The sequence below is a fragment of the Pelecanus crispus genome, chromosome 6, assembly GCF_030463565.1.
Source record: "Pelecanus crispus isolate bPelCri1 chromosome 6, bPelCri1.pri, whole genome shotgun sequence".
In the NCBI taxonomy this organism is placed as follows: Eukaryota; Metazoa; Chordata; class Aves; order Pelecaniformes; family Pelecanidae; genus Pelecanus; species Pelecanus crispus.
The window spans coordinates 29,885,778-29,911,106 of NC_134648.1; the positions used below are offsets into that span (position 1 = coordinate 29,885,778).

General features: G+C 41.7%; 1 protein-coding gene across 4 annotated transcripts in view; it reads left to right on the forward strand.

Annotated features, from left to right (window-relative positions):
* The window catches only part of AMBRA1 (autophagy and beclin 1 regulator 1), a 137,260-nt gene that overhangs the window by 84,376 nt on the left and 27,555 nt on the right, over window positions 1-25,329 (forward strand). For all 4 annotated transcript variants that reach the window (XM_075712465.1, XM_075712464.1, XM_075712466.1 and 1 more), the window contains 4 exons: window positions 302-412; window positions 8,928-9,116; window positions 9,583-9,737; window positions 24,558-24,697. In XM_075712465.1, coding sequence (XP_075568580.1) covers window positions 302-412; window positions 8,928-9,116; window positions 9,583-9,737; window positions 24,558-24,697 — 595 coding nt within the window. The remainder of the gene's footprint in view (window positions 1-301; window positions 413-8,927; window positions 9,117-9,582; window positions 9,738-24,557; window positions 24,698-25,329) is intronic.

A 25,329-nucleotide genomic window follows, 5' to 3' on the forward strand; every position in this document is an offset into this window, starting at 1 on the left:
AGAATGCATTTGCACCAAATGAATTGATTAGGATTTCTGCCTTGTGTGTCTGCGCAAGTCTTATCTCTCACCGGCTTTCTTTTCTTTCAGAAATGTGTTGCAGGGAGGTTCTTTCCTATTAATTTCCTGTGTTTTGTGGCTTATTTAGGAGGTGTTACCATTTCTGTAAATAAGGTTTCTTTAAGAACCTAGCGTTTTGTGCATAGGATTTTGAAAGGTTTTATATGGTTTTGTCTCCCCAGCTCTTTTCTGGATAATCTTCTGGAGGTTAAATTGCTAATTATTTCCCCTTTTTCTGTAGGTGCTGTCATTGGGGATGGACAGTCAGCTGTGGCCAGCAACATTGCCAACACCACCTACCGGCTCCAGTGGTGGGACTTCACTAAATTTGATCTGCCTGAAATCAGCAATGGTAAGCTGGAAAGGACACCAGTACTTTCTTTTAAGTCTATACCAACCAGAGCTACCATAAGCTCTAGGATCTTCCAAAGGTAGCTATATGTTGCAGGCCTTGGATTACTTGATTGTCTTGTTGCACTGGGAACTGTAAAATGCTTAGCCTTTTGAGAAAGCTGACTAAAAGCATGCAGAGCTGTTCCTGCTCTGTCTAGCTTGTGTATTCTTGCTATCGGCAAATCCATGCATAAATGGGGCTTTTTTTGTGAGCATTCTCATAGGAATATACAGTTGTCTTAGAGGAATTCTGTATCCAATCTCCTTATTCTTTTACCACCAGGTTTCTAGAGGGATATTGTCTTTATACCTTTACATTAGAACCTGCTAATAAATTGGGTCTGAATTCTCCAAGTTATTGACATTAGTGTGGGTTAAAGTGCTGCAATGCATTTTGGGAATCGGAACCCTGGTCTGTTGCTTAACACAGTGTTGCAAGCCAGGGGAAGTAGTAGCTTCTAGCCATTTGGAAAAGCAGTGATTCATCCCATATCTCAGGGGAAAGAAAGCTGCTTCTAGGTCAAGAATATGAGTGATATTGCTCATTTTATTTATTTATTCTCTCCTTCCCTTTGTGAAAATTAGACCATAGTTTTACATATGTTCTATGGCATAAGCTAACTCTCGCACTGGAAGAGACTTCCTTATGCAGGCACAAGAGTATTTGATGCTTGTGGTCAGCTGACCAAGGAATGACTTTTTCAGGGCTAAAACTAACTTGACTAGAAAGGCTATTTTTAACCCAGAACGGTATCCTGATATAGCTTGCTGTACAGCTGCACAAATATTTGTGGCAGCCTGGGATGAAGATAGGAGGTAGATATTAATGAATGTTTCTTTGTACAGTGATTTTTAGCTTAGGGCATCTCTGTGCATATATGAAATTCAGTGCTTGACTTCTCAGCAAAAACAGACCAGGTTCTGCTTTAAGGGACTGACTTCCTTTTAGGGAGAACAGGGATTCTGTTTTCAGAAAGACTTCGGCTTTCACAGGTAGCCACTGAAATGGATTACAAAAGTTTTTCCCAGTCCCAGCTCTGTCTGTTCTACTTCTAGAAATTACATATCTGACAAGAGAGGTCTCTGTGGGATACTGTCCTGTTGGTTAAAGAACCCACAAAAGGAGCACATGTAGTGACACCATAGCAGCAGCAATGTGGGGAACTGAAATCATAGAATCACAGAATGGTTTGGGTTGGAAGGGACCTTTAAAGATCATCTAGTCCACCCCCGCTGCCATGGGCAGGGTTGTCTTTCAATAGGTCAGGTTGCTCAATGTTCTGTCCAGTCTGACCTTGAACACTTCCAGCAATGAGGCATCCACAACTTTTCAGGGCAACCTGTACAGGGCCCTTTACCTCCCAGTCCCTGGGAAATCAGAGGAGCAGGGGGAAAGCCACCAGTAGCCCATCCCATTACAAAAATCTTTCCTACTGTGTCGTTCCTAGAGATAAAGTATCTGGTGTTTCTGTCTCATCTCCTTCCTTCACATTGTGTAGAATATTGTGGTGTGATGTTTATAGCCTGGTGGGAAGTAAAAGCCCTGCTTCTAGATGGTAGCCCTCAACATTGTAAAGGGGGAAGATGCTTTATATTTTGTCCTGGAGAACCATTCTGTCTCTTGGTAAGGCATGCAGTGTCATCTTGAAAGTAGAATACTGTGTTGAACTCATGTGTCAGTGCTTTGATGTGTCTTGTTAAGTACCAAACTTTGAAGTACTAGTGTAAGATTGTAGGCTGAGGATCAGTGCTCAAGGCGAAGTTTTGCCACGTGGCGGCAATACTTTCCGTGGTCCAGCCAGACTCTGGAACAGAATAAAGGTGAAGTCAGAGTGGGGAGCATCTTGCTGCTGACTTAAATTCTTTGGGACTTCTCTGCAAGCTTGTAAAGTATTTGAAGAGTGCTACAGCTGCTAATAGTTCGGGGGGTTTTTTTTGGCCTCATCTGGCTGCTAAGGAGCAGGCCGCTGATTTAAAAAAGAAAAAAAAGAAAAGGCATAAGATGTTTGTTTATAATTTATGGAATCCTGTAGAAAATAAGAACCATCTGCTCCTCAAGACATCAATATTTCAATCTTCTCCCTCTCCGCTACCAGGACACTTCCATTCTGAAGTAGCTTCCAATAAGCTAGAAATTTGGCTACGGTTTCTGTTGTCATTGTGCCTTTCTTGCAGGCAGGGTTCCTGCTACAAGCCCATCCCCAGCCTTTCTGACTTCCCACTTTGTGCTTTGTAGTACTTGGCTTGTCCATCTTTATTACCATTTGGAAATGTTCAGTTTTACTCTGGTTTTTCCTTTTTACATGCTGAGCCCAACTCTGGCATTTGTAGGTTGTTAGCCGTATCTCTCTCTGCCAAGCTCTAGTAGGGATGTATGAAGATGTAGCAGCTGTGCTGATCCTACAACAGGTATTTGCCAAGCTTGACTAGGCACAGAACAAAGGCAAGCTGCAAGTTTGCCAAGCTGCACAATTTTGTAGAGATATTGTGAAGCTAAATGTGTAACAGTGGAGTGGTGTGTTGGAGGAGTTTTTTTCTGACTCTTTATGGTCTTGGAAATAAACTGTTTTCCCAGTAATGCATGTGACCTTAATAGCTCCTTTATTTTCCCATCGTTTCCTATAAATCAGAGGTGGTCATGTGAGAGGGTCCTCTTACACAGAGGGGTATTTGCACTTCCTGGGACTGACTTGAGCCACAAGTGGTTTGGGAGTTCAGGCAGATGAAATGATGCAGCTGAAGTTTGGGACTGCCTGCCAGCTCCACTCTCCATCAAAGAAATGACTCTGTGGCCAACCTCCATCTCTGAGCAGCTCTTCTTCCTGTTACAATTAAACAAAGAAAAGATAGTTTGGAAGTAGAATGTTTTCCACTGAAGTGGACGCATATGAGCAAGCGACAGCAGCGTGATTAGCGCAGTCCTGTGATCTCAGCAGCTGGGCCCCAGCACCCTTTGGAGCCCTGGGCTTCAGGACTCTGCTCTGCAGCAGCGACCTCACTAATGCTCAATCCAGCAAGCGCACAAAAGAGGACCCTGACAGACAGTCTTGGGGAAATGGCTTTGCAGGGACTTGTGGGATTTTAGTCTCTGCCCTGTCTTTATTAATTGCAAAATGGAAAAAGATAGCTTCAGATTCCTTCTCTCCTTTTGCCGGTTTTGCTTTTAATAACTCTGAAATGAGCATGACCTGGTCTTAAACTGTAATTGTCAGTCGTATCAGCTTTGGGGTGGGGAATTTATTTGGCAGCAGAGACAATGCAATCTCTGGCATTTATTTAATATATGTCTAGTAAGTGTTGCAGATCCTTAAAATTTCCCACAGCTAACAGGTAAGTATTGAATTGGTGAACAGTGTAGAATATAGCCTTTCCACAAATAAAATATTTGAAGGTTTTGTCTCTTTTGTTTATGTTTTTTGAATATAGGTTCTGTCATGCTACTCCCTGCTCCTTATTTCATTTTCTAGCCATTGTGGCTGAACTGGTCTAGTTCTTCCACATTTAGTCACGTAACAAGAATTTGTCCTGTTCTAACACTGGCTGAGACTTGAGGAAGGTGATTTGATCAATACTTACTGGTCCATAGTAGGATGCAGAAGAACTTAAAAGAAGAAAAGGAAAAAAAAAACCAAAACATGCTAAACAGCATATAAATAGGAGCAGTTGTTAAGAAAGTGTCATCCTTAAAGGTGGCTAGGAGCGGATAGTGCACCCAGCACTATTTTCCTTTGGCAAACAGTGCTATTGCTGCCGGCGTTCCAGGCCTTTGCCAGCTTCAAGCATAATTATGCTGTAGGTGTAAGCACTCCAAGTTGGCTCAACAGCTTGATTAATTTGTTCTCTGATGTTTCTTTTGATCTGTTCTGTCAGCTTGGTGGCTGCATTAACAACAAAAGAAAGTAAGAGATGAAAGGGCAGCCATGTTGCAAATGGTTTTCCAAAAATAGCAGTTTTTTTTCCCTAAAATCTTCCGTATTGACTTCATTTTCAGAGATAAGGCCTCAGGCTCAAAGAAATCAAATAGCCTGTGGCTCTGTCAAATGCATGGGTATCTTCATCCTCCCCATGCCTTGGGAATCTCTTAGATGCTGTCACTTAAAATGAAACCTTGCTGACATCTCCACCTCTCACATTTAGACTTTTTCTGCTGGCACAGTAGGCTCCCTTGGTTCTAGGTGTAAGTGCCGAGTCCCTCATCCTTTGTAAACGAAGGAAGAGCAAAGAACCATAATGCCAGCATGAATCAGATCTTGAAACACTGAAATAAAGGGCACTCTTTCTTGTTCAGCACAACTTGCATCTGTGATGTTTTATGTTCCAGGCATACATCAAGGGGGAAAGATAGTTCACTTCTGGCAGGGGAGCTCACAATCTGTTTTGCTAAGAGGCATTCACCATATGCAACAAACTTTAAAAACAACAAGACATGCCATCATGTTGGCCATCATTGTGGACTGCTCACCAAAAACCTCTGTGCTGTGCTGAAGGAGGGGCGGATGGGGGGAGAAAAAAAAAAGGAAAAACCATGTAGATAGAAAATGAGTGAACATGTGCTATATGATAAATAGACTCTTGGTGACTGGTGATCCAAAGCCAACATTGTTTTAAAAAGACATATAGTAAATGCTAGGTGAGGAAGAGGATGAGAGACATAGAAAGGAAAAAAAATAGCCATGGAACAATGAGGATATGTACAAGACATGGCAATGTCCCTGAATCTGTAAATGGTACGGAAGAAATACAAACATTTCTTACCTGTGGGATTCTTTTCTTATGAATGTCCAAGACTGCATTAGATTAAAAAACCCCAAACTTTAAACACTGAGAAGAGACATGGCTTCTATAGGCAATGATTTTCAATAGTTATAGGAAAAAGGAAGAAACATTGCCTGTGCCCAGAGAAATCAATATCTTCCCCCTCTAAAACTTCTTGCACTTCTTTGAAAAGCACCAGGAGTTCATCAGTACAGAAGGGTCCCTGGGCTATATGACACCTGTACCTTTGGTCTGATGAAGCAAGTATACAATCTCGCTACTTCCAATATTGAGCATCAAATGACAGTAGTTAACACTGTAGAGAAACTGGCTAGCTCATGGAAACTGCATGCTGAGCCCAGAGATGCAGGACAAAAACTTAGATATCTAGCAGAGTAGGAATGAGAGAAAACAGTTCTTAGACCCCAAAGAAAGGGACTGGACTATATTTTTCTCTTCTAATAAAGTGTTTTGCGGGGGTGGGAGTGTGTTTCATAGTTATCTCCGGCAAATGCTCTCCCTGTGTAATGTGTACTTTGCTCTGTTGCTGGCCTTCTTGCCTGGCTTTCTTTTAAGTAGTTAACTCAGGTTTAGCTGGAAGAGTCCCAATATTAATCTGTCCAATAAGGTCCCATTCTGCCCCCCCCCCCCCCCTTTTTTTTTTTATAATCACTGCTGGTAAGATTACAAGTACAAAGGAATTGGTGAGAAAGGGCCCCCTTGGCCACTGAGTCTAGCTCCCTGCTGTCTTAGGCAAGCACATCCTATAGTTCCTCTTACTCTGTCTTAAAATTGGTTAAATTCTTTGCCCCTTTCACTTCTGGTGAAAGACTATTCTAGAATCTTGCTGTTCTGGTAGAAATCTTCTAATTTCCAAACTTAACGGCTGCTTTTACCTACTTACCTGTCAACATTATTTGTGATGAGAACTGATGCTTTTCTGGCACTTACTTTCTGGTATTTTTTGTAAATACAATTCCATTTCCTTGCAATTTTTTTATTCTTAATTTTTTTTTTAAACATAAAATACATGTTCCATTTTCCCCAGTCATCTTCTTAGCCTTTTGCTGGACTTGTTACCATTTAGGGTTTAATCTTTCTTGAACATGGCTAACCAAAACTGTGCCCAGTACTGCATGTGATCTAAGCACAAAGTTGTATGTATTAGCACTGATTATTTCTGTTGTGAGTGTACTCCATACAGGATTGCCATCTCTCACTGTTATGCTGGCTGGATGGCTCAGTCTTTGCTATGATCACCAAAGTTCATTCTCTCTTGTTTCCAACTGAGAAGCTCCTAGGTAAAGCAGAAATTTATAAATGTTAACACACTCTAGAATTCTTTCATTTCACTTCTGTCTCTGTGTACTTTAGTTCACTGTGTGGTCTGATCATGGTCTGTTAATGAAATTACCCAACTTTATGAACGGAATTCATCAACCAGCTCCACTGTACACCTAGCTCATTGATAAAGCTAATAAATAGGACTGGTTTTGAAATGAGTCACTGAAGAACTCTGCAGGAATCCTCCCAATTTGACAGGGATTAGAATAGTGCAACCTGTTGTCATGTATCCTTTAGCTAGTTCACAGCAAATACTGCAGTTCTTGTGTTGATGCCCATCTTCTCTTGTGATGACATAATGAGTACTTGAGTGAAGCCTAGATTTTAAAAAAAAAGGGGGGGGGCAATTTTTAATTCTACCTTTTTAAATTAGGTAGTATCGTCTTTAATCTTTATTCTGTTGTCTTTCTGTTCAACTAGTTTCAGACTAAGCACTGAGGAATTTTGTCATCTTTTGGACCGTCTGTTCTTTGAAGGGCCGTGTGTATTTTAGATTCTGTTATTACAGCACTGACAGTGACTACCATTATTTACCTTTTTTCTGTTCAGCACCTTTCTGTTTATACTAGGCTGAAAATTACTGTTTTTAGCAGCTTCGAGACTGAAAAAAATGTTTGAATAAATTTAGAGTACAGGTGTAGGTGGTTTGGTACAGAATGTAATTACATAGTCCACTTTTTATCCCCAACTTCTTTTTCATTGGAGTTTCTTAAATGGAACAGTAGAAGTTGATACTCAACCATGTAGGAAAGCAGTTCCAGGAAAAATGTCTTTGAGACCAGAAGAACTGAAGATGGGGTTCAGTGAGTTCTTTAAATCAGCAGTGCTGGCAGAAGGAGCAGTCCTGTCTGCTTCCCTGTGATGACTTTTTCTGCTGCTGCAGGTGTCTATGTGGCCATATGGCATACAAGGTTGGGAAACTGTTCTGGCTAAAAAGTGACCTAGACAACAGTCAGTAATTTCTCAGCCATATCAGTTCCCTGATACAGCTTTCTTTCTGCAGAAGTGTTGGAAACAAAGGGCAAAGATTGTTTCTTCTGGCAGCAGCACCAGTTTGTTAAAGCATTGAGTTACAGTCTTAATTTGATTTGGAAGTTCAGACTTTCAGAAGTATGCACAAAGCATTCTTGGCACTGTTCTTTTGTTAAACTAATAAGGAATTTAGCCCAAGAAGTGCCTTCATAAACTCATCTGCAATTTTAGCTGAACAAATCAAAGCCACTTCTAGGCTGGGCATGGTCTGAAGGTTTAGAAGAGAATTCCTGAACTGTAGAAGTTGACATAGTGCTCCACGTGATGCTATAGCTTCAACCATGTGAGATGAAAATGTGGGCTTTATTTCTATTTTTTCATATTTCTATCCCCTTGAGTTTGAAAATACTAGAATCTGAAAACCCCAGAATAGTGTATGCAGTTTCAGCTCCAAACCTCCTGGAATAATTGCAGCAGTTTTAGTGAAACACTGGAGCACATTTAGGTTAGGCTGAGGGAGTGAACATAACACCAGCCTTGTTTTATCAAGCTACCATTGAACTGTTGGTGATGACAATGCTAAAAGGCCTTGGAACCTCATTGTACTAGGAATGGCACAAGTGCATAGTAAGATTCAGTAGCCCAAAGAGCTTATGGGCTGCATATGCAAGGCACAGAGGGGAAAAGATTTGTACAAGGTCACCCAGCAGCTCACCAGCAGAGATTAAAGTAAAACTTAGATTTTTCTGAATTGCTGCTCACTACCCTGTCTGCTAAACAGTTACTTCGTTGATTGCATGAGTGTCTCAAATATTGGAGTAATTAAATGGAGGACTGGCTGGAGAAGTCTCTGCCCTTTCTCACTTGCTTTATCCAAGAATGGTGTAAAAATCAGCTGTCAGAAATGAATGTCTGCATCTGCAGGGAGGAATTCTTCTCTCATCTCCTGTTTATTGGAGATAAGGGGAGCTGGAACTAGGGGCTCCGCAAGAGAAAGGGAAATGAATTAAGGTGTACTGTTTCCAGTGATACCACTGCTGGAGTTTGTCAGAGAGTCACGATTTGGGACTTGTTTAAACTGTGCTGTCCTTTACAAAGGATTGTGTTATGCTCAACAAAGGAGGGGTTTGATAAAGTGCAATTGCCACTATTTCTTGGCTGAAGGCTCCAGGAGGTGAGTAGATTTCATTCCCTGGGCTCACTGCAGTGTCTTATCTCCGTTTTGGAGCAAGTTTTACATTAATCAGGGTATTAATAAATTACATTAATCAGGTTTCATAAACTTTTGGAGGAAGCTAAATGTCTTTTGCATGTACTGTCCAGTCTCCAACATTAGGTTTGAATCTTGCTTTATTCTCTGTTGAACCTGAGTGCTTTAATCGCTGTTCCTTTCTTCTTTGCAGCCTCTGTGAACGTACTTGTTCAAAACTGCAAAATTTACAATGATGCTAGCTGTGATATCTCTGCTGATGGGCAGCTGCTGGCAGCCTTCATTCCCAGCAGTCAAAGAGGCTTCCCTGATGAAGGAATACTGGCTGTGTATTCTCTGGCACCCCACAACTTGGGCGAGATGCTTTACACAAAGCGATTTGGTAAGCATTGCAGCAAGAAGTCAGGGTGGGTGGGAGTGTGAGAAGTTACCTCAGAACTGTTACCTCAGAACTCAGCCTTCAGTGGGAAATGCAATAGTCTGAACATTGGTGATTGCATTAACAGGAAATACTTTATTGGCCTTCCAACCAACCACAAATATGGTACTGCTGGGGAGAAGCTTGTGGTACGGTCTGGACATGTAAGGTGCTGATATGGGGAAGCTGCTAAGGGGTAGGTTTTTATTCCTTAAAGAACTTCATTGTCTTAGTGGGAGGACACTTGCTGCAAGCAAACGTCTTACAAAATTTGTTCTTGTGCAGTTCTCATTCTTCTCTACCCCTTATAAGGATGAGCTTAGTATGCCCTACATTAGGGGAATGCTGGAAGGGAAAGAAGAAGCTGTGAGGATGAGGCATGGGGAGGGATGTCAACCTGTGAGAGAAATAACTCCTCTTCTCTTTATAGGCCCTAATGCCATTTCTGTGAGCCTGTCTCCAATGGGCAGATATGTAATGGTGGGACTGGCTTCCCGACGTATCCTGTTGCACCCCTCCACAGAACACATGGTTGCTCAAGTCTTCAGGCTGCAACAGCCCCACGGTGGAGAAACCTCTATGAGGGTGAGTATATGTGTATTCTGTTTCTGTGTGTTTTCATCAGTGATTTTGTGTCATTTTGGCTCTAGCATAGTAGGTGGTGCTGTGTTATCATAGCAAAGAGGTAGCATGCTCCAGGTCCACTTGAATAATAAACATGTGAAGGAATTTATTATAGAAGTATGCAAACATGGCAGGAGAACATAAGTATAATAGAATTGTGAAACTTTACTCTAGTTTCAAATATGATGACAAACAAATGTATTCCATGTCGTGTGTGGTATCCTAAGTCTAGATATCACTCAGAGTACCTAGTAGGTCTTTTGTACTTCTTAAGGTAATATGCCTATTGCTTGTGGTACTACAGTTGGCTTTCCTGAGGGATTTTTTCAGCTGAGGTCTCAGGATCATTTCCTAACATTCCTAAAAGCAGCTAACCTCTAGGAGAGAGGCCACCAGCAGTTTCAGGAAGGGTAGGAGCCAAGCTTCATATCATACTCGCCAACTGAAGATGAGGCTTACCATACTTTTGCCAAACAGGCTTTTGTTGGCTACTTATTAATGAGCTTTCTATATATATGTAGGCCTATTTTGGCAATGGAATTATCTTTCTGTACTTTGGCTTTCTGGGAGAACTGAACTGTGACCCACTCTGACTCATTTAGTATATGAGGAAAAACCTTCATCTTTTTGCAAACTCGCAAACAGAGTTAAGAGAACCTGTGTGTCTTGCTTTGTTCATCCGCGGAGCACAACAGCTATTCAGTGATAGTTTGGGATGGAAAAAGTCTTGTCCAGCTGATAATGCACAAAGAGAGTTGAGGAGGCAGAACTAGATAATTTCTAAAGCTGAAATTTGGGCTGGATTCAAGTTTTAGGCCATGTATTCAGGTGACTTGTTGCAGAAGATGAAAAATAGCTATTAAAACCTTTTCACTTTGGGGGATAACTTGATAATAGTGGAATTCATTCCATGAGCAGCTTTTTTTTCCTCTGTCTACATCTCTCTCTTCCCACCCCACCCCCTCTTTTAAAAATGTTTTCATTTTTAAAAGGCCCCTCTGATTATTATTACTTTTGGCAGAGCATTCCCAGTGCACAAGGGTTGAATTGAACCATTCATCTAGTGGCCCAGCACTGGGAAGAGACTTGTCCCAGGGAGAAATTGCTTGATTCACCTTCAAACTCTGTAGTTGCTCTCCAGACCGCTCATGTTTCAGAGAGGGTTGTCTCAGCTGTGTCATTACATGAGCTACTTTATCAGCTGATATAAAACTCTTGCTTATAATCGTCATCTGTTCCATGTTATAATGCAAGGGAAAATCAATGATGAGGATATTCTTTGGTGCACCAATCAGCGCTTTTTCAGCCCTGGTTCTGAGCTACCATTCTACTACGAACCTCTTAAGGTAAGAGGCAGAAATTAAAAAGTATTTATGAGAAAAGCTCAATTTGGTTAGCAGGTTACGGTTGGTGAAAGCTGTGTGGATACGATAAGATCGCTAATTACATGGATTCAGTATCCTGTTAGGTCCTTTTAAAAGTCTAGTTTGCCCTGGTACTGTTTCTTTTTTAAGTTATTTTAAGATCCTAGTGAAATACATAGTTTTTACTGCCAGATACGGGAGTATCCCTTCCCACAGTCTTTTTACTGTACCATAATAAGTTAAGATCAAGACGTCCTATCAGCTAAAATTGTGTCTCTTCCCATAAAGAGCTATGGTAGAATTCTTTCCTCTCGTCCATTCTTTACATTTGCTGTAAACTCCAGTTGCTATGGCTTCTATCTAGTCCTTCCTTTTGGAGACCTTTTTTGTAGCCAGATAAATCAGTAAGCTTCTGTCTAAATCTTCCATTTATATTTCTTCATCTCCATTTCAAACATATCTTCTTTCCCTATGGTGTGTTATACTCTTCAAATGCTTGTAGCCTTGCTCTTAGTCACCATTTAGTGAAGTAATGCTTTGTATTCCCTTAATCTTTTCTTGTAATTCAATCTTCCAGCTTTTGGTTTTTTTCTCTTCTGAATTCTCTCCAAAATACCCTTCTCTTTTTTTCCCTCATTCTGGGATATGTTTAAATGTACGTAATGTGATAAGCATAGTCTTACCAGAAGCCCACAGAGGGTATTTTTTTCTGCTTTTTTTGGACTATAGGGTTTTACTTATGCAGTCAAAAACTGTTGGTTTTTTTCTTTTTTTGCTGTTATGGTGCATTGAAAATTTTGTACAATTTTTCCCACCCTTGCTTTTCAGACTTGCTCCATATCACTGTGCTCCTGTCTTTCTCATCTGCTGTAGCTCTGGATTATTTTCCTCCAGATGGATTGCATGTATTCTAAAGGTTGCTTTTTTCATCTTTCTTGCACATGTATTTTTAGCTTCCAAAAACCTTTCCCCCACGTTTTCAAATCTATCCAGTCTAGCAGGATTTGCTAATTAATTTGCTGTTTTCCCCTTTCCTGCATCATGTTTAAAGATGTTAAAAATGTCTCATTTCTGACTACTTTGGATTTTCAGCTTTCTGCCTATGTGACAGGGTCATAACTAGACCAGTTTTAATTAATTTGCTTAAAGAGCCTTCCTGTGGGGTGATGTTGAGTATTGTTTCAACATTGTGGTGTGGTGTTGGTCATCTTTGTGCAGTCTGTAGGACCAAGCTTGGAAAACATAAAATTGTTAATCTTGTAAATATTATTCCTTCATCTAGTTCTAAAAATTAGTAGAGCAACTACAGGTATTTCTTCTGTCTTGAATTTTGCAGCAAGACTGCTCCATAAGTTTGTAATACTTTTCAGGACATGCAAAATAAAAATAGAGCTTTAAGGAGGAAACGTTATAATATTCTTAGCACACTGTCTTTACAGTAGCTGCTGTATTCGTATTCAGTTGAGTAAAAACCTGTTTGCAGCTTGGCCAGCATGCAGTAGAAGGTGGTTTAGGAAACCTGGTGAAACTGTATTCTTCAATCTCTAATTTAATGTGCACATTAGAGAGAATTGGAAAGCATCATTGTTGCTTCTGTGCCAACAGCTTGTAATACAAAGCAATTGTTACTCAACTTCTTAATTAGAAGTAAGTCACAGCCATGTTCTGAAGCAATGCTTTGCGGATATTTTAATTTTACATTACCTGCAAAACTCCCAAGAGAGAAATTTGAGAGAAATGCTACATGAGATTCTATGAAAATTCTTGTAAGTTGTCTCATGATCGTTCCTTCCTTCCTTGATGCCTTTTGGTTTGCAGTCGATGAACCAGGAGAGTAGGGCTTGGCAATGTGGCCTGTAAGTCACTGCAAAAGCGTGGCAACCTGCCGAGGAGTGAAATACAGTGATTATTTCTGCTTCCAGTTAAAATGGAAAGACCCCTCCCTCCACATCCTAGACTAGCAGTCAGTGGAATACAGGTTTCTATTCCTCAGAGATGTTCCTCCATCTTGCTGTTGAAATAGAGGTTTTGAAGGTGCAATTAATTAGTTTTGTTATGTGAAACTCTAGTACATTTAACTGCACCTAGAAATGCACTGGCTGCAGGTGTAATTTTCAGAGTTGGAGAGAAATGTTCTCTTCAAGAACTACAGCACTTTTGGATTGTACTAAGGAGCATCTTGGTTATACAAGTGTGCATTGTCTATATACATCTTGCTCCTAATATTTCAGAGAGATTGGGTAGAGTTCTTCAGGTCAGGGCTGATATGATTTGACAGTTATTAATTGTGCTCAGAAATGGAGTAAAATTAGTGAATTATCATCAAATATGGTAGAGTCATGAGCTAGAGGTTCATGCTCTTTCTGTTCACTCCCTTAAGACTGATCTGCTTAGCATTTCAGATGGAAACCTGGCTTTGCTAAGGAACAAGTTTGTTTTTCAGACTGAGGCTTAAAAAGCTCTCTAGTAGTGTTGACTTCAACAAGAGTGGTATGCATAAACTTCACTTTTTTTGTTTTGTGGTTTAGTTTTTTGGTTTTTTTTTTGCAAACCTAGCTTACATCTCTGGAATTTTTCTGTAGCTGGAGAGTATAGGGAAGGAACTGCTTTTAGAGATCTCTAGCTTGGAATGGTACAGGTAGCAGTGGTACAGCAGTGGGAATTGTCTGGAAATACTTGAGTTTCAGAGGTGGGAAGTTTGGAGAAAGGACTCCAAATATGGAGGAAGAATAGGTTTTGCAGCCTATTTTGAAAGCATAGGTGGAGCTGGTCTCCAAATAAAGAGCATCTGTTTTCAAGCTGCTTGTCTAGGGTGATTTTTGAATTCCGTATGATTCCAAGAGTATACAGAGGTTAAAGAACCTAGAAGAACATGAAATTAGAAACTTGGTTGGAGCTGAAGTTCCTTAGAAACATAGAAGAGTAAGGTTCATATTGCCCTGGATCTGTTAGCAGTGGATATTAGTGAGAAAGAAGGCCAGAAGGTAGTTTTATTTCTGGCATTCACAAATTCCGATGCTCTTGCAATGTTTAATATTTTTCATTTTTACCCAGAGGAAGCTAACTCTAAATATCAGAAAAACACGATTACTGTAATCCAAATTAAAATAAAAATTGGAAAGGGGCTTTTAAGCTGAGGATATAAAAAGTGAGTTGGGTGATAGAAAACTTTGATTGACATGAAGCTGAAGAGCAAATCATGCAATTTGTGGGGATGAGGTGACTTAACCAAGCCCCATTCTAAATACTGCATTATGCTTTGATTCTGGAAGGAAATTCAGGCTGTGGAGATCCAGAATTAACTCTTGACAAGACTACTGGTATTTGGGAAACATCCTGCTGAAGTAGTAGGTCATTAGCCTGGATGGAACAGAATATGTGTACACTTCCATTGTAAACAGATGTAAACAAATACTGCAGGAAGAAGGGCCTGAAGCGGAAAGGCACATGGAGTTTTAGCACAGAGCCAAGCTTTTTTCCAGCATATTAACTCTGAACGAGGACAGTGCACAGAAGGTGTGAGAAAATGCACAAAACTTTATTGAGTGCCGTTGTCTTCTGAGCTTCTTGGAAGTATCAGTAGAATGTATGCGGTGTGGTCAGCAAAGGTCACTGCCAGTCCTCATTGACTCACTGAATGAGCTCTGAATGCTCCTGCAGCCATAAGCAAAGGGGCTTTAAGCCTGAAAGCAAATGGCCACGCACATTTGCTTCACTGGGGTGCAATTTACAGTTTTGTCAGAACCCCTGATAATGTGAAAAGAAGATTGGTTAGGAGAATATGTGGAGAAGGCTTACTGTAGCACGTTATTTCCAGTGGAAGAGTTCATATGAACTAACATACTTGTGAAAACAAGAGTAGTTTGCAAGAAAGAGAGTACCAACCTCTTGCTGTATTATTGAAAAAGCACGCTTACTGGTGTGGTCCCTTGTGTCTCCTTTTGAGAGAGAGTTTGACATCTTCAGGTCGACAGAGGGAGCTTCTGACAACTCTGAGTAGAACAGCAAATAATACATTCAATTACAGCCCAAAGAAATTTTTCACTGTTGGCAGAAGTTGAACCAGGCGGATGTTTCTTAGACTACCAAAAGTCCAAGCAGAGTCACAGACTCCGTGTACTTGTTGATACGAGGAAGAGGGCATGGGGATAGAACCCTTTTCTGACTGATACGGGAAATCCCTCCTTTTAATACTAAGTAGAGCGTAATAGTCTGGTTGAGGCCAAGTAGTTTTATATGTTCTATGTATTGTCAGATTCTGGCAGGTATCTTTAGAAAAAACAGAGCATATCCAAAACCCATGTTGGTAAGCACTGCATATGTAGGGTGCTGGAAGAAAGAGCTGTATTCAACATAATTGGAAAATGCAATGCCACCTTGGTGTTGCAGATGGCATGAAGATTTGCATAGATGTGCATATTTAAGTATAGATCCAGTAATGGTATGTAAGAGTTAGTTAAATTTCTATCTTGACTGATTCACCTATGTCTGCATGAAGGCTGCTGAGACAGAATTTACAAGAAATCATAAAAACTTAAAACTCATGAGGATCCCTTCATAAATATTGTGTTAATGTCTCATGTGGTGGTTAAACATGGGAACAGCATCAGTTTTAGCAAACTGGTGTGAAGAAAAGGCAAATGACATCTATACAGGATGTTTTTACTTCAGGGGATGCAAAGCTGAGAGCCAAGACCTTTTGTTTAATATGGGGTCCAGTATTAGGAGTGCTGAGCTCTTGCAGTTCAGGTAAGGCCTTGAGCCCATTTGCCCCACAGTGGCTAGTGTTAGCTTTGGTGCAGTTGGGTACATAGTTTTAACTAGATAGAAAAAATTATGGCAAAGATGGTTCTTCATCTGAGATTATTTATGTGTGGTCATCTTGCCCAAGTCAGGTAGGGGGAGGGGAGCCAAGGTGAAGTATTACCAGAGTTGCACTAAACTGGCCATGGGCTGAGAAGAGGATTGCAATTTCATGAAGATTTTTTTTTTTTTTCAGTACTTCTTCCTAGCACCTTTCTTGAATTAAATCTAAGCCAACTCTTTCCTCCAGTATTTATTCCTTCCAGACATGTAGGCAGCTGGATGACAGCCTCTTTTCACCTAGATGAGGTGTATGTAGCTCTGTCATCAACATATTGTTGACACTTGATCTTGTATGCTGTTCTATTGAGGCTCAGCAGACGGAGAGCAGGGTGGAATGGCAGCTGTGCACGAATCCTTTGCTCTTGTCATTAGATCTTTAGCATATTGTAGATTTTGTTGTTACAGTCTCACCATGACATTTAATGGGGAATTCACAGGTTACTGCTTTTGGTTTGCAGTCTGAGTTAAGGGCAAAAATGAAGAAGCGTGTCATTCCTTTTACCATAGAAGTGACCATATTTTTATTAGATTGTTCCAGCATTGAGAGCTGTCAGTGATTTTTGCAAGAGATAGCAATAGCTGGGGGCACATTCCTGTTTGCACAGTTCAATTCACTTGTGCATCTGCACTGAATATATACCTATCTATCTTCTGTCACGCTAACACCCCCTTTGGCATTCCTGTTTCTCTCCTTTCATCTGTTCCAACCACACGCATGCACAATTGAAAGGACAATTGTTTTGTTTAGCAATTTCTTGCTTACTCAGCCCTAGGTTTCAGATCTGGGCTTGGACCAGTCCCCTAAAGGCCTTTTTGGAGGTATTACCCTGGTTTTGCAGCCTTTGGGAGACGGGTAGTAAATTAATGAGCTGCTTCACTGCAAGTGTGTTATTTTCCTGAGTGAGAGATTTGTTACCTGAGATGATCCATTTCTTCATAAGACCTAGTTTTTGTTAATGTTTTGAAGTTTCCCACTAGTTACTTTAAAGCTCTTTCTCATGTAGTAGCTGCATGGCAGGCTTGTGAGAGAAAGTACCAGCTGATAATGCCAAGAGCTAGCCTAAAGAAAGAAAGGGTTAGGTGTACTGTAATGAGGCTTCTGATTTGAAAGATCAGCAATAAATTATGTGATCAAGTATGGTCAGGAAGAACAAACAATGTTTTTACTTTTGCATAAAGTTTCTCAGTCCATCCAATAGAAGCTTCTGGTGCTGTCCTGTTTTAGGAATTAAATCAAGTATCCTCAGTTAAGGTTTCAGTTGTTGCTGAAAATTAAGGGTTAGTTCTCATTTAATTCACTGTGGTTCAGAAAGCAAAGCTAGGATTTTCTGCACTGACAACAGGTGGGCAGAAAGAGGTTTGTTGTATTGGTAAAGACTGAAGAACAATTTCATATATGATCCTATTGCATCCAGGGAAGATAAATGGAGTTGAAAGAAATTTTATTTGTGCAGAGCATTAGATGATAAGATCCATTTGAGGGTAAGACTGACAAATCCAAAAAGATAAGTGCATTATTTTTTGCTTCTTCCATTTTAACAGAGAAGATCTAATGGAAAGATGTGTATGTTGTTGGCAGGAATCAGCTGTGGGGGAGGGATTGAGAGCAGCATAGACCAACCTGCCTAATAAGAAGAGACTGGGAGCAAAAAAGCAATTTTTTCCTCTGTCTGATCATGGGAAATGCATGCCTTTTTCTTTGCATCTGCGTATAGATGCAGAAAGATGACCCCTTCCAAACAAAGGGGAGACTTGCCATGTTTCAGAATACTGATGTACACTGTCTTATGAATAAATGTATTGAGCCATCAGTCAATTATCCCAAGGAGTGTTTGTTTTGCTTTGCATTCAAGGCCCTCTGCTTTAGACAAGCTAGACTTGAATTCTGCTGCAGAGGGCTCTGGGGTTTGTGGCAGTGCAAGGCACAAGCCTGAATTTCAGCAGCTTTTGTGAAATTGGTAAATAGAAGGCAGAGTCAAGAACATAATTTAAACAAAAAAGGGATAGTGTTATTTATCAAGGAGATCAGGTTAGGATGTCTTATTATGCTTCTGGACCTTAAAAAGCCACAGACTTGTTTAAACTAATTGGCAGCATTATAGAAGTCAGTGATGCAGGTGGCTTCCTGGCAGCTAAGCAAAGGATGTGTAGTGCTTTCAGTAGAGTGGTAGATGCTTCGTAGCAACTTATCTGATATCCTGGTGTCAGAGGTAAACTAGTCAACACATTAAAAAAAAACCAAACCAAGGTGAGATCTTTCAGTGGCAACACCCTACTGGGATGAGTAAGGCAAAAAAAAAAAAAGATAATGAATTTATTTAGGGGCTGTTCAGTCTCAGTAAGGTGCTTGCAATCAAAAAAGATGAAGTGAAACTTCTGCAGCAGAAGATGAAGGGCAGATGGGGAAATGCAAAATGTGTGCAGCCCTAGTTGGCCTGCTGTTGTTTTTGCTCTGCTTGTGCCTCCATCCTGTCGCTGCACCTCATATGCTGCTCTGCAAATACAAGTGCACTTTGTAGTTTTCTGCGTTTTTTTGAATGCTCTTTGGGTAGTTTCACACTGTACGTAGGCTTTGCTTTGACGTGTGCTTTCAGTGAACTTAATACTGTGGATTGGCTGTGCTTTTAGGGCTGCATCTGTATTACATAGTTCATGTAGCTTAGTTTGTTCAAGTGCATTACAAAATGAGGTACTTTCACTGGCCAAAAGCTCTAGTATAACTGCAATTACATTGGCAAAGCTGTGCAGGCTCCACAATTACTTTGGTGGTGTAACCTGTATCCATATGAACAGCACTTTGTTTACCACCATAAACTTTAGATCTGTGCCAGCACAAAATACAGATGTTGGCTGCCAGTACAGCTATACCTATTCAGCAGAGACCAACACTCCTTTCTGAAGCACTTTTCTCTGCAGCCCAGATCAGAGTGGTCATGAAGCTGTGGATTTTACCAGTCCTCCCAGTGAGGGGTTTCTATTTGGTTTAGCACATTAGATGTTTCTCTTCCTGTGTGTTTTCACAGTCAGTCAGCCTCTGGTGACAGCACTGATTCAGTTGAAAATTAATAATTAAATTTTAGGGTGGTGCCTGATAAACCCACCTGGTCTGCTCCAGCCTTTCCTCTCCCTTTACCTGTCAGGATGGAGCTTCACAGATGACAAGATTTCCCCATGTAAACAAGAGAACAGCTGCACCCCCTCCCCACGCAGCCGTTATCAAGGCTGATCTAACAGCCCAGTTTACTGCTTGGGCTAAGCAAAGGTAATGGCTTGAAATTTATTGGCATCTTGAAAGGCGATGCATCTAGTCAAGAGCAGGAATGTATCTATTGAATTTAAAAAGATAAAAAGCAAGAGCTCCTGCTGAGTTTCCCTACCCGCTTGTGCCAACTTTCTCTTCTCCTCCAGCTTCAAAACATGTTTTTTCTTTCTTGAGTGCCAGAGAGGAGAAGAAAGGTCCCACTCTGCCAAACAAGTAGTATTCAGCACTCCTCTGACTTCCATTGCTCTCCTTAGAGGTGGGAAGGCCTTGAGCAAAGAGATGGCTGTGCAGATGACACAGTGCCTCTGCTTTGGCCAGGCGCGGTGCTGCTCAGACCAGGCAAGTGGTGCAGCACCGTTGCCAACTGGCAGCAGTAGCACAGGCTTGGGGCAGCCTGCTGCTACTGTGATGACTGACAGGATCCTGGCGATTGCCCTGTCCAGCTTTTTAATGTTGGCACACCCCAGAAATGTCGGGGCAAGGGTGGGGTGTTTGAAGAGCATTATTAAATAGCAGTGGCTTCCCTGGGACAGAGCGGGAGGGGAAGAGGGAAGCACGAGGTCCATAACTAGGGCTTTGCAGAGCAGAGGCTTTTAGCAAAAAGTTTTCTTACCCCTCCAGGGCAGGTACAAATTAACTGTCTAGTTCTGTGCTTATGTGTTGTGCCCTGGGCCCCATTCTTCCCATGTAAGTGCAGCAGCAGCTTGACAGCGAGGAAGAGATCATCAGGAAAGATTCCTTGAGGCTGTTGATTGTCATGCAGCCTCTCCTGGCTCTCTGCCATAAGTAAATATTTAGTTTAATACCTAAGCAATGGCTGTGACAGGTGCTACAGTACTGATGTGCCAGCACTAACAAGTTGGAGGGGGAGCAGCAGCAGTTGACTTGGTGGCCTTTGCACTCCACATGCAGTTTGTTTGCTGAACACTTTGAGGGTCTATTTTTTTTTTCTTTTCCTCATGCCTTACAGCCCTGCTTTCTCTGAGCTATCTTCTCCCCTGCTGAATTCAACGTTGAAGAAGTGGCTGTGAAGTAATGAAATGAGCTTTAGGGAGTTCAGCAGATGATGTACGTGCCCACTCCTGTTCAGGGAGGATGGAAAAGGCACACCAATGAGATAAGTAGTTGCTTCTAGTGTGGTCTTTGAAAATAGAGAAGTGCAGACATAAATTACTCAACCAAATCTTTCTCCACACTTCATGACTACAGGGGTGTAGAATGGAAGCAACCAACTGTTTCTTTAGTGAGTATTGCTTTCCCTTTGTATGAGAGTCACCTTCTGTGTGGAAGCTTAGCTACCTAGACAGTTTTGGTATTTCTAGAGGAAGACTTTTTATCTTGCTGACATCCTCTGAACTCAGAGAAGAGATGGGAGTCCCTGAAATAACAGAATAGTTCTGGAATCTCTTGTGAAGTGTGGGGAGATCACCAGAGACAGGGTTTTCTACAAACATAAGCACAGGTCAAGCAACTGTTCTGTGTAATCTAGGCTGGGTTGTGTGGCCCTAAAGGGAAAGGGTAGGACCTTTCTTGCCTACCAAAATGACATTTATATGTTTATGTTGCCAAGAAGAGAACAGCTTGCTATACTTATGTTGCCTCTTTGGACTTAAGCTTCCATGGGGATGTTCTGAAGCTCCCACTCCTCACACTTCACAGTGTTTCTAGTTAGAGAACATACCATTTGAAACTCTGTTTCAGAACAGCAGCTGGAAACAAATGCAACTGCCAACTTCATAAAATGCTGAATCGTCACATCTAATGGTGTGGCTATGTATTACTGAATTAGTAGCATAGTGATGCTAAGACCAAGTTTGATATTGGTTATGGTGAAGAGCCTGGAAGCTTTCTGTGACTGCTGGCAGTGATTATGGACTGATAAAGTGTGATGCAACACGTTATCTGTCCTAAATGCAAATGCCACCCTATTAAAAATAAACTCTCTGGAGGCTGTGGTAAAGTGTGGTGGGCACCTTAAAGACTAGTGGACTTTTACAACAGTGGTTTTAAACTGGTCCCTGAACCCTTGGCCGTCAATATGGCTGTTACACATGGCCTGCAACTAGTCTGTGGACCAGCCTTAATGAAAGGGAACTGGTGAATTATCAACTTTATGCATTTGTATTGCTAGTTTTAAGAGTGTTTGAGGATTGGCAGCAATCTCTTGACCTAGAAGCTGGAGAATCATGTTAGTGTGGGATTCCTGTAATAACTTGAATATTATTCCTAGAAGTTCAGGACTACAAAGCATGGACAGCCCCACTGGCAAAGAGGTGTGGTCACTCTGTGGTATGTTTTCAGGCTGGCTACTTTGGTTGAAATATCTCAGTAACTTTTTATAAGATTTAGCAATGGATCAAGAAAAGACTAAAAAAAAAAAAATTCTGAAAGGAATTAGCTGTGATCTATGGAGGATAATGCTTCCTGGCAGGCTTCTGACCTTCTTTGAAGAGAGGGACCTGACGATGTTGAAGGAACTTCAATTTTTTTTCCACTCTGTAGATAGAGCAGGGGGTCTTGCTAATGGATGCAATTGCAACAGCCAGTCTGTACGACTGCATCAGATTGATTAGCTGGGTTCTGGTTACTGCTGCGAGTGGTGATTATGCCAGTACAGCTGCCTTCTCTTTTTATGTACTAATTACCACACGCACGGATGTCATCACCCTTAACACTGCATGGAGTTGTCCCATTAGCGTAGGAGTCGGAAGCAGCAGGGGAGGGGAGCTCTTCGGCGTGACAAGCTGTTTAGAAGTGAATGGAGTGGAGTGGAGTGACGAAGCAACTATTCTTACACAGAATTTTTAAGCCATCTTGTCTTTGAGATTCTGCCCTCAGCCAACATTTTTGCAGGTTGTCAGAACTAGACCCATGTCCTTGGCAGCACTTTCCATGGGGTGTTATTTACTGCAAAGCACCTGGACGCTGAGCTGTAGCTAGCAAGTCTCCCCCCTTGACATGGCTGGTTGCGGAGCCTGTGGGACAGTGGCTGCACAAACTGACCTGCCAGTGGAGGAGAGCTTGCTGCTAGCCCAGAAAGGCAGCTTCTCTAGCTGTGATACCTTCCAAAGCTGTTCTGAGGAGAAGAGAAACCATTTGTTTCTGACTTGCCCAAGAAAAATATGATGGAAAACCCTTGCAGTTCTTGAGAGATTTGGAATGCTTATTTTATGAATTTATGCTCCCAGCTCTGGAGGACCCCTCCCTTTCTCCTCCTTCCTCCTCCTCCTCCTCCTCAAAATCCAGTCTCCCCATTTCAGAGTGCACCATAATCTCCATGGTAACAGGTGTTACCATCGTACATCTGATTCCCCCTTCCCCCTGCCCCCGCGAGCAAGGCAGGGAGGGAACAGGGCAGACATGACAGAGATCAGTTAAGAGCTAGCTAAACCTCTAAGGGCCTGTTCCTTCCATCCAAACACTGAGCTTCTCTGAATGCACTAACTGCTGAGTGATAGCCAGGGCAAAGAGGGACCAGCTTCTGTCATACAGAGAAATCCTTCAGGACATTTTCTCCTCTAATGTGGCCTCCTCAGAGGAGAGGTTAAATGTGTTACTGAAGATGGGAAATAATGTAGCTATATTGTTTTGTTCTGACTTTGTTTGCATTACTGCGGTCAAGATGAAGGTTCTGGGTACTAGCTATCGGAGGGCATACAGTTAAGTGGTCTCTGCCTCAGACTTCTCAAGTTAAATTGTCAGCCAGACAAGATGTGGGGTGGGCAGTAGAGCTACAGAGACAAGTACGTAAGCTGTTGTTGTGAGTCCCAGTTTGTTATGCTGGCTGATGAGTCCTACCCTAATGAATTCTAATTATTACTTCAGGCCACCTCAGTAGTGCAGTAGTTGATCTGCATTCCTGTCTACCGTTATCCTGTTGTTCCAGCACATCCTCATTCCCTTCCCTGCTTCCTGGTCCAGCACCATCCCCTTTTCTGAGGAGTCTGGAAGAAAGGTTTTGTGATGGATGGATGGTTGCCCACCAGAAAATCTAATGAAAACATATCTTTCACCTGGGACTTATCCCATTGAAAATCTAGATTCAAAGTCTGTGTTACCTGCAGTGATTACAAGTTTAAATCCTAGGTAAATTTCTGCAGAAATTTTGTTAATGATTTGGACTTGTAAATGCAGTCTTCAGTCCTACCCTTCTGAAGCCATGATGGAACATGCTCTGATGGCCCAGTCTACTGAAGCAGCTTGTCCCTGTCTATTCATGGTAGCCAAACAGCTCATTACCCCTCTTTCCACTTCCCATGCCTTTGTTTATATGATCTGCATGTGTCATATTTTCTGGCTAAATGGAGTGTTGTCAGTATTCCCAGTTCTGGTTGCTGGATGGCAGGGTGCAGGAAAGCATTGTGCTATACAAAAGACATTAGCTTCTTGGAGTGGAAGGAGAGTATCTGCATAGGTATAATCTGTTCTGCTTCATTGTTCTTGCTGTTCAAGCTCATACGCTTCAGAAACCAAGCAAGTGCAGACCAGAAAGCAGAGCTTGCTATTGGTCCTTTGTGTGCACAGGGTTTTCATTCACCTGCATTAATGCAGCATTTGGGAAGCACTGGCTTGCAGCTGTGCTAACTACCTGCAGTCTTAGCAGCTCTTCAGCTTCTTACCTTACTGCAGGTAAAATGGATGGTGTTGGAAGGGACCTGAACTGAGGGATTTGTTACTTGCTTACTTGTGTTATTGTTATATTCTCTGAATTTTGATTTTCCTTTGTGCACTGTTGGTGTGGGGGTTGGTCAAACTCTGAAACATTTTCAGGAGGCTGTTTAAATGTTTAAAAAATTAAAGAATTGTATATTATTTTTGCATAAAGTTTGGTTTGCTTAATAGAAACAATAAACTTTTGATGCTGAAAGCCCATGTACTTGCCAGTTTCCTGTTCCACACTAGTGAGTTAAGATGAGAGGTGAAGGCCAAAGAGTCCCAGTTGTCCTGCTTTCTAATGACTATACCACTTGTCCCCATCACTTTAAATAGTTTGAAGAGAAGGACTGTGCAGTCCACTGAGTGACATGCAGATTCTCCTGGGGTCAGAATTTCTTCTGCTCTGCAGCTGCATGCCAGTCAGTCGTATTAAACACTTAGGGGCACATATATGTGCGTTTCTAGCAGCTGCTTACTCTTGCTGCTGGATTAGTGGTTTCTTGCAACGTCCTGTAAAGTGACATGTCTCCTTGGCCAGCTGGGCTGCTGCAGGGAGATTGAACGCTTGTTAGAGCCTCCTTGGCTCGCCTGCATTGTATTGTCCTGTCAAGTAACCTCCTGTTATTGTTTCAGAGAGTTTTCAACGTTCTGTACCCAATGCCTGCTGACCAGAGAAGACACGTCAGCATAAACTCTGCTCGCTGGCTGCCCGAGCCAGGCCTGGGATTGGCATATGGTACCAACAAAGGGGACCTGGTGATTTGCCGACCAGAGTAAGTGATTGCTTTACATGGAGTTATAACTGTTTTGGCCGTTCTATTCTTAGGGCAGTGGGGATAAGATGGCTTTTCACTGCCTGGGGCATTGTGCTTGAGGGACCCAAAAAACCCAACCTCTAGTACTCCTCTTGGGCTGCCCCAGTGTTTACCTGAGTCTCCTACAATCGATGTTTGTTTTGCTGATTATAAACTTCTGGGGCTGTTTGAAGTGCATCTCATTAGCTCATATTATTTCCCATGTCTTTCTAGGCTTTCTGGATCCTTTGTTTCACATATGTCTAGTGCAGTGTCTTTCAGTCTCTCTGGATTTATGGATTTCTAAAACTTTCCAGTGAGAACAGCAAATTTGAGCTGTTAGTGATATGCTTGCTTTCCTTGGTTTTCATGGACCCCTTGGAGTCCACCAACCAGGTTGAAAGATGCTGACCTAGACTTATCAAATACTTGTTACAGTATTCAAGCATGAGATTCTATGAACTGCCAAAATTTTTGACATGATTATGAGCAAGCCAGTGAATTGTTTTTGTCCTCACTTGAAAGTCCAATGATGTGACGTGTAGACTTTAGCTCTCTTTTATTTATACAGTGCCATGAAGTGTAACTGTCCCTTTGTAAACTTGCAGTTA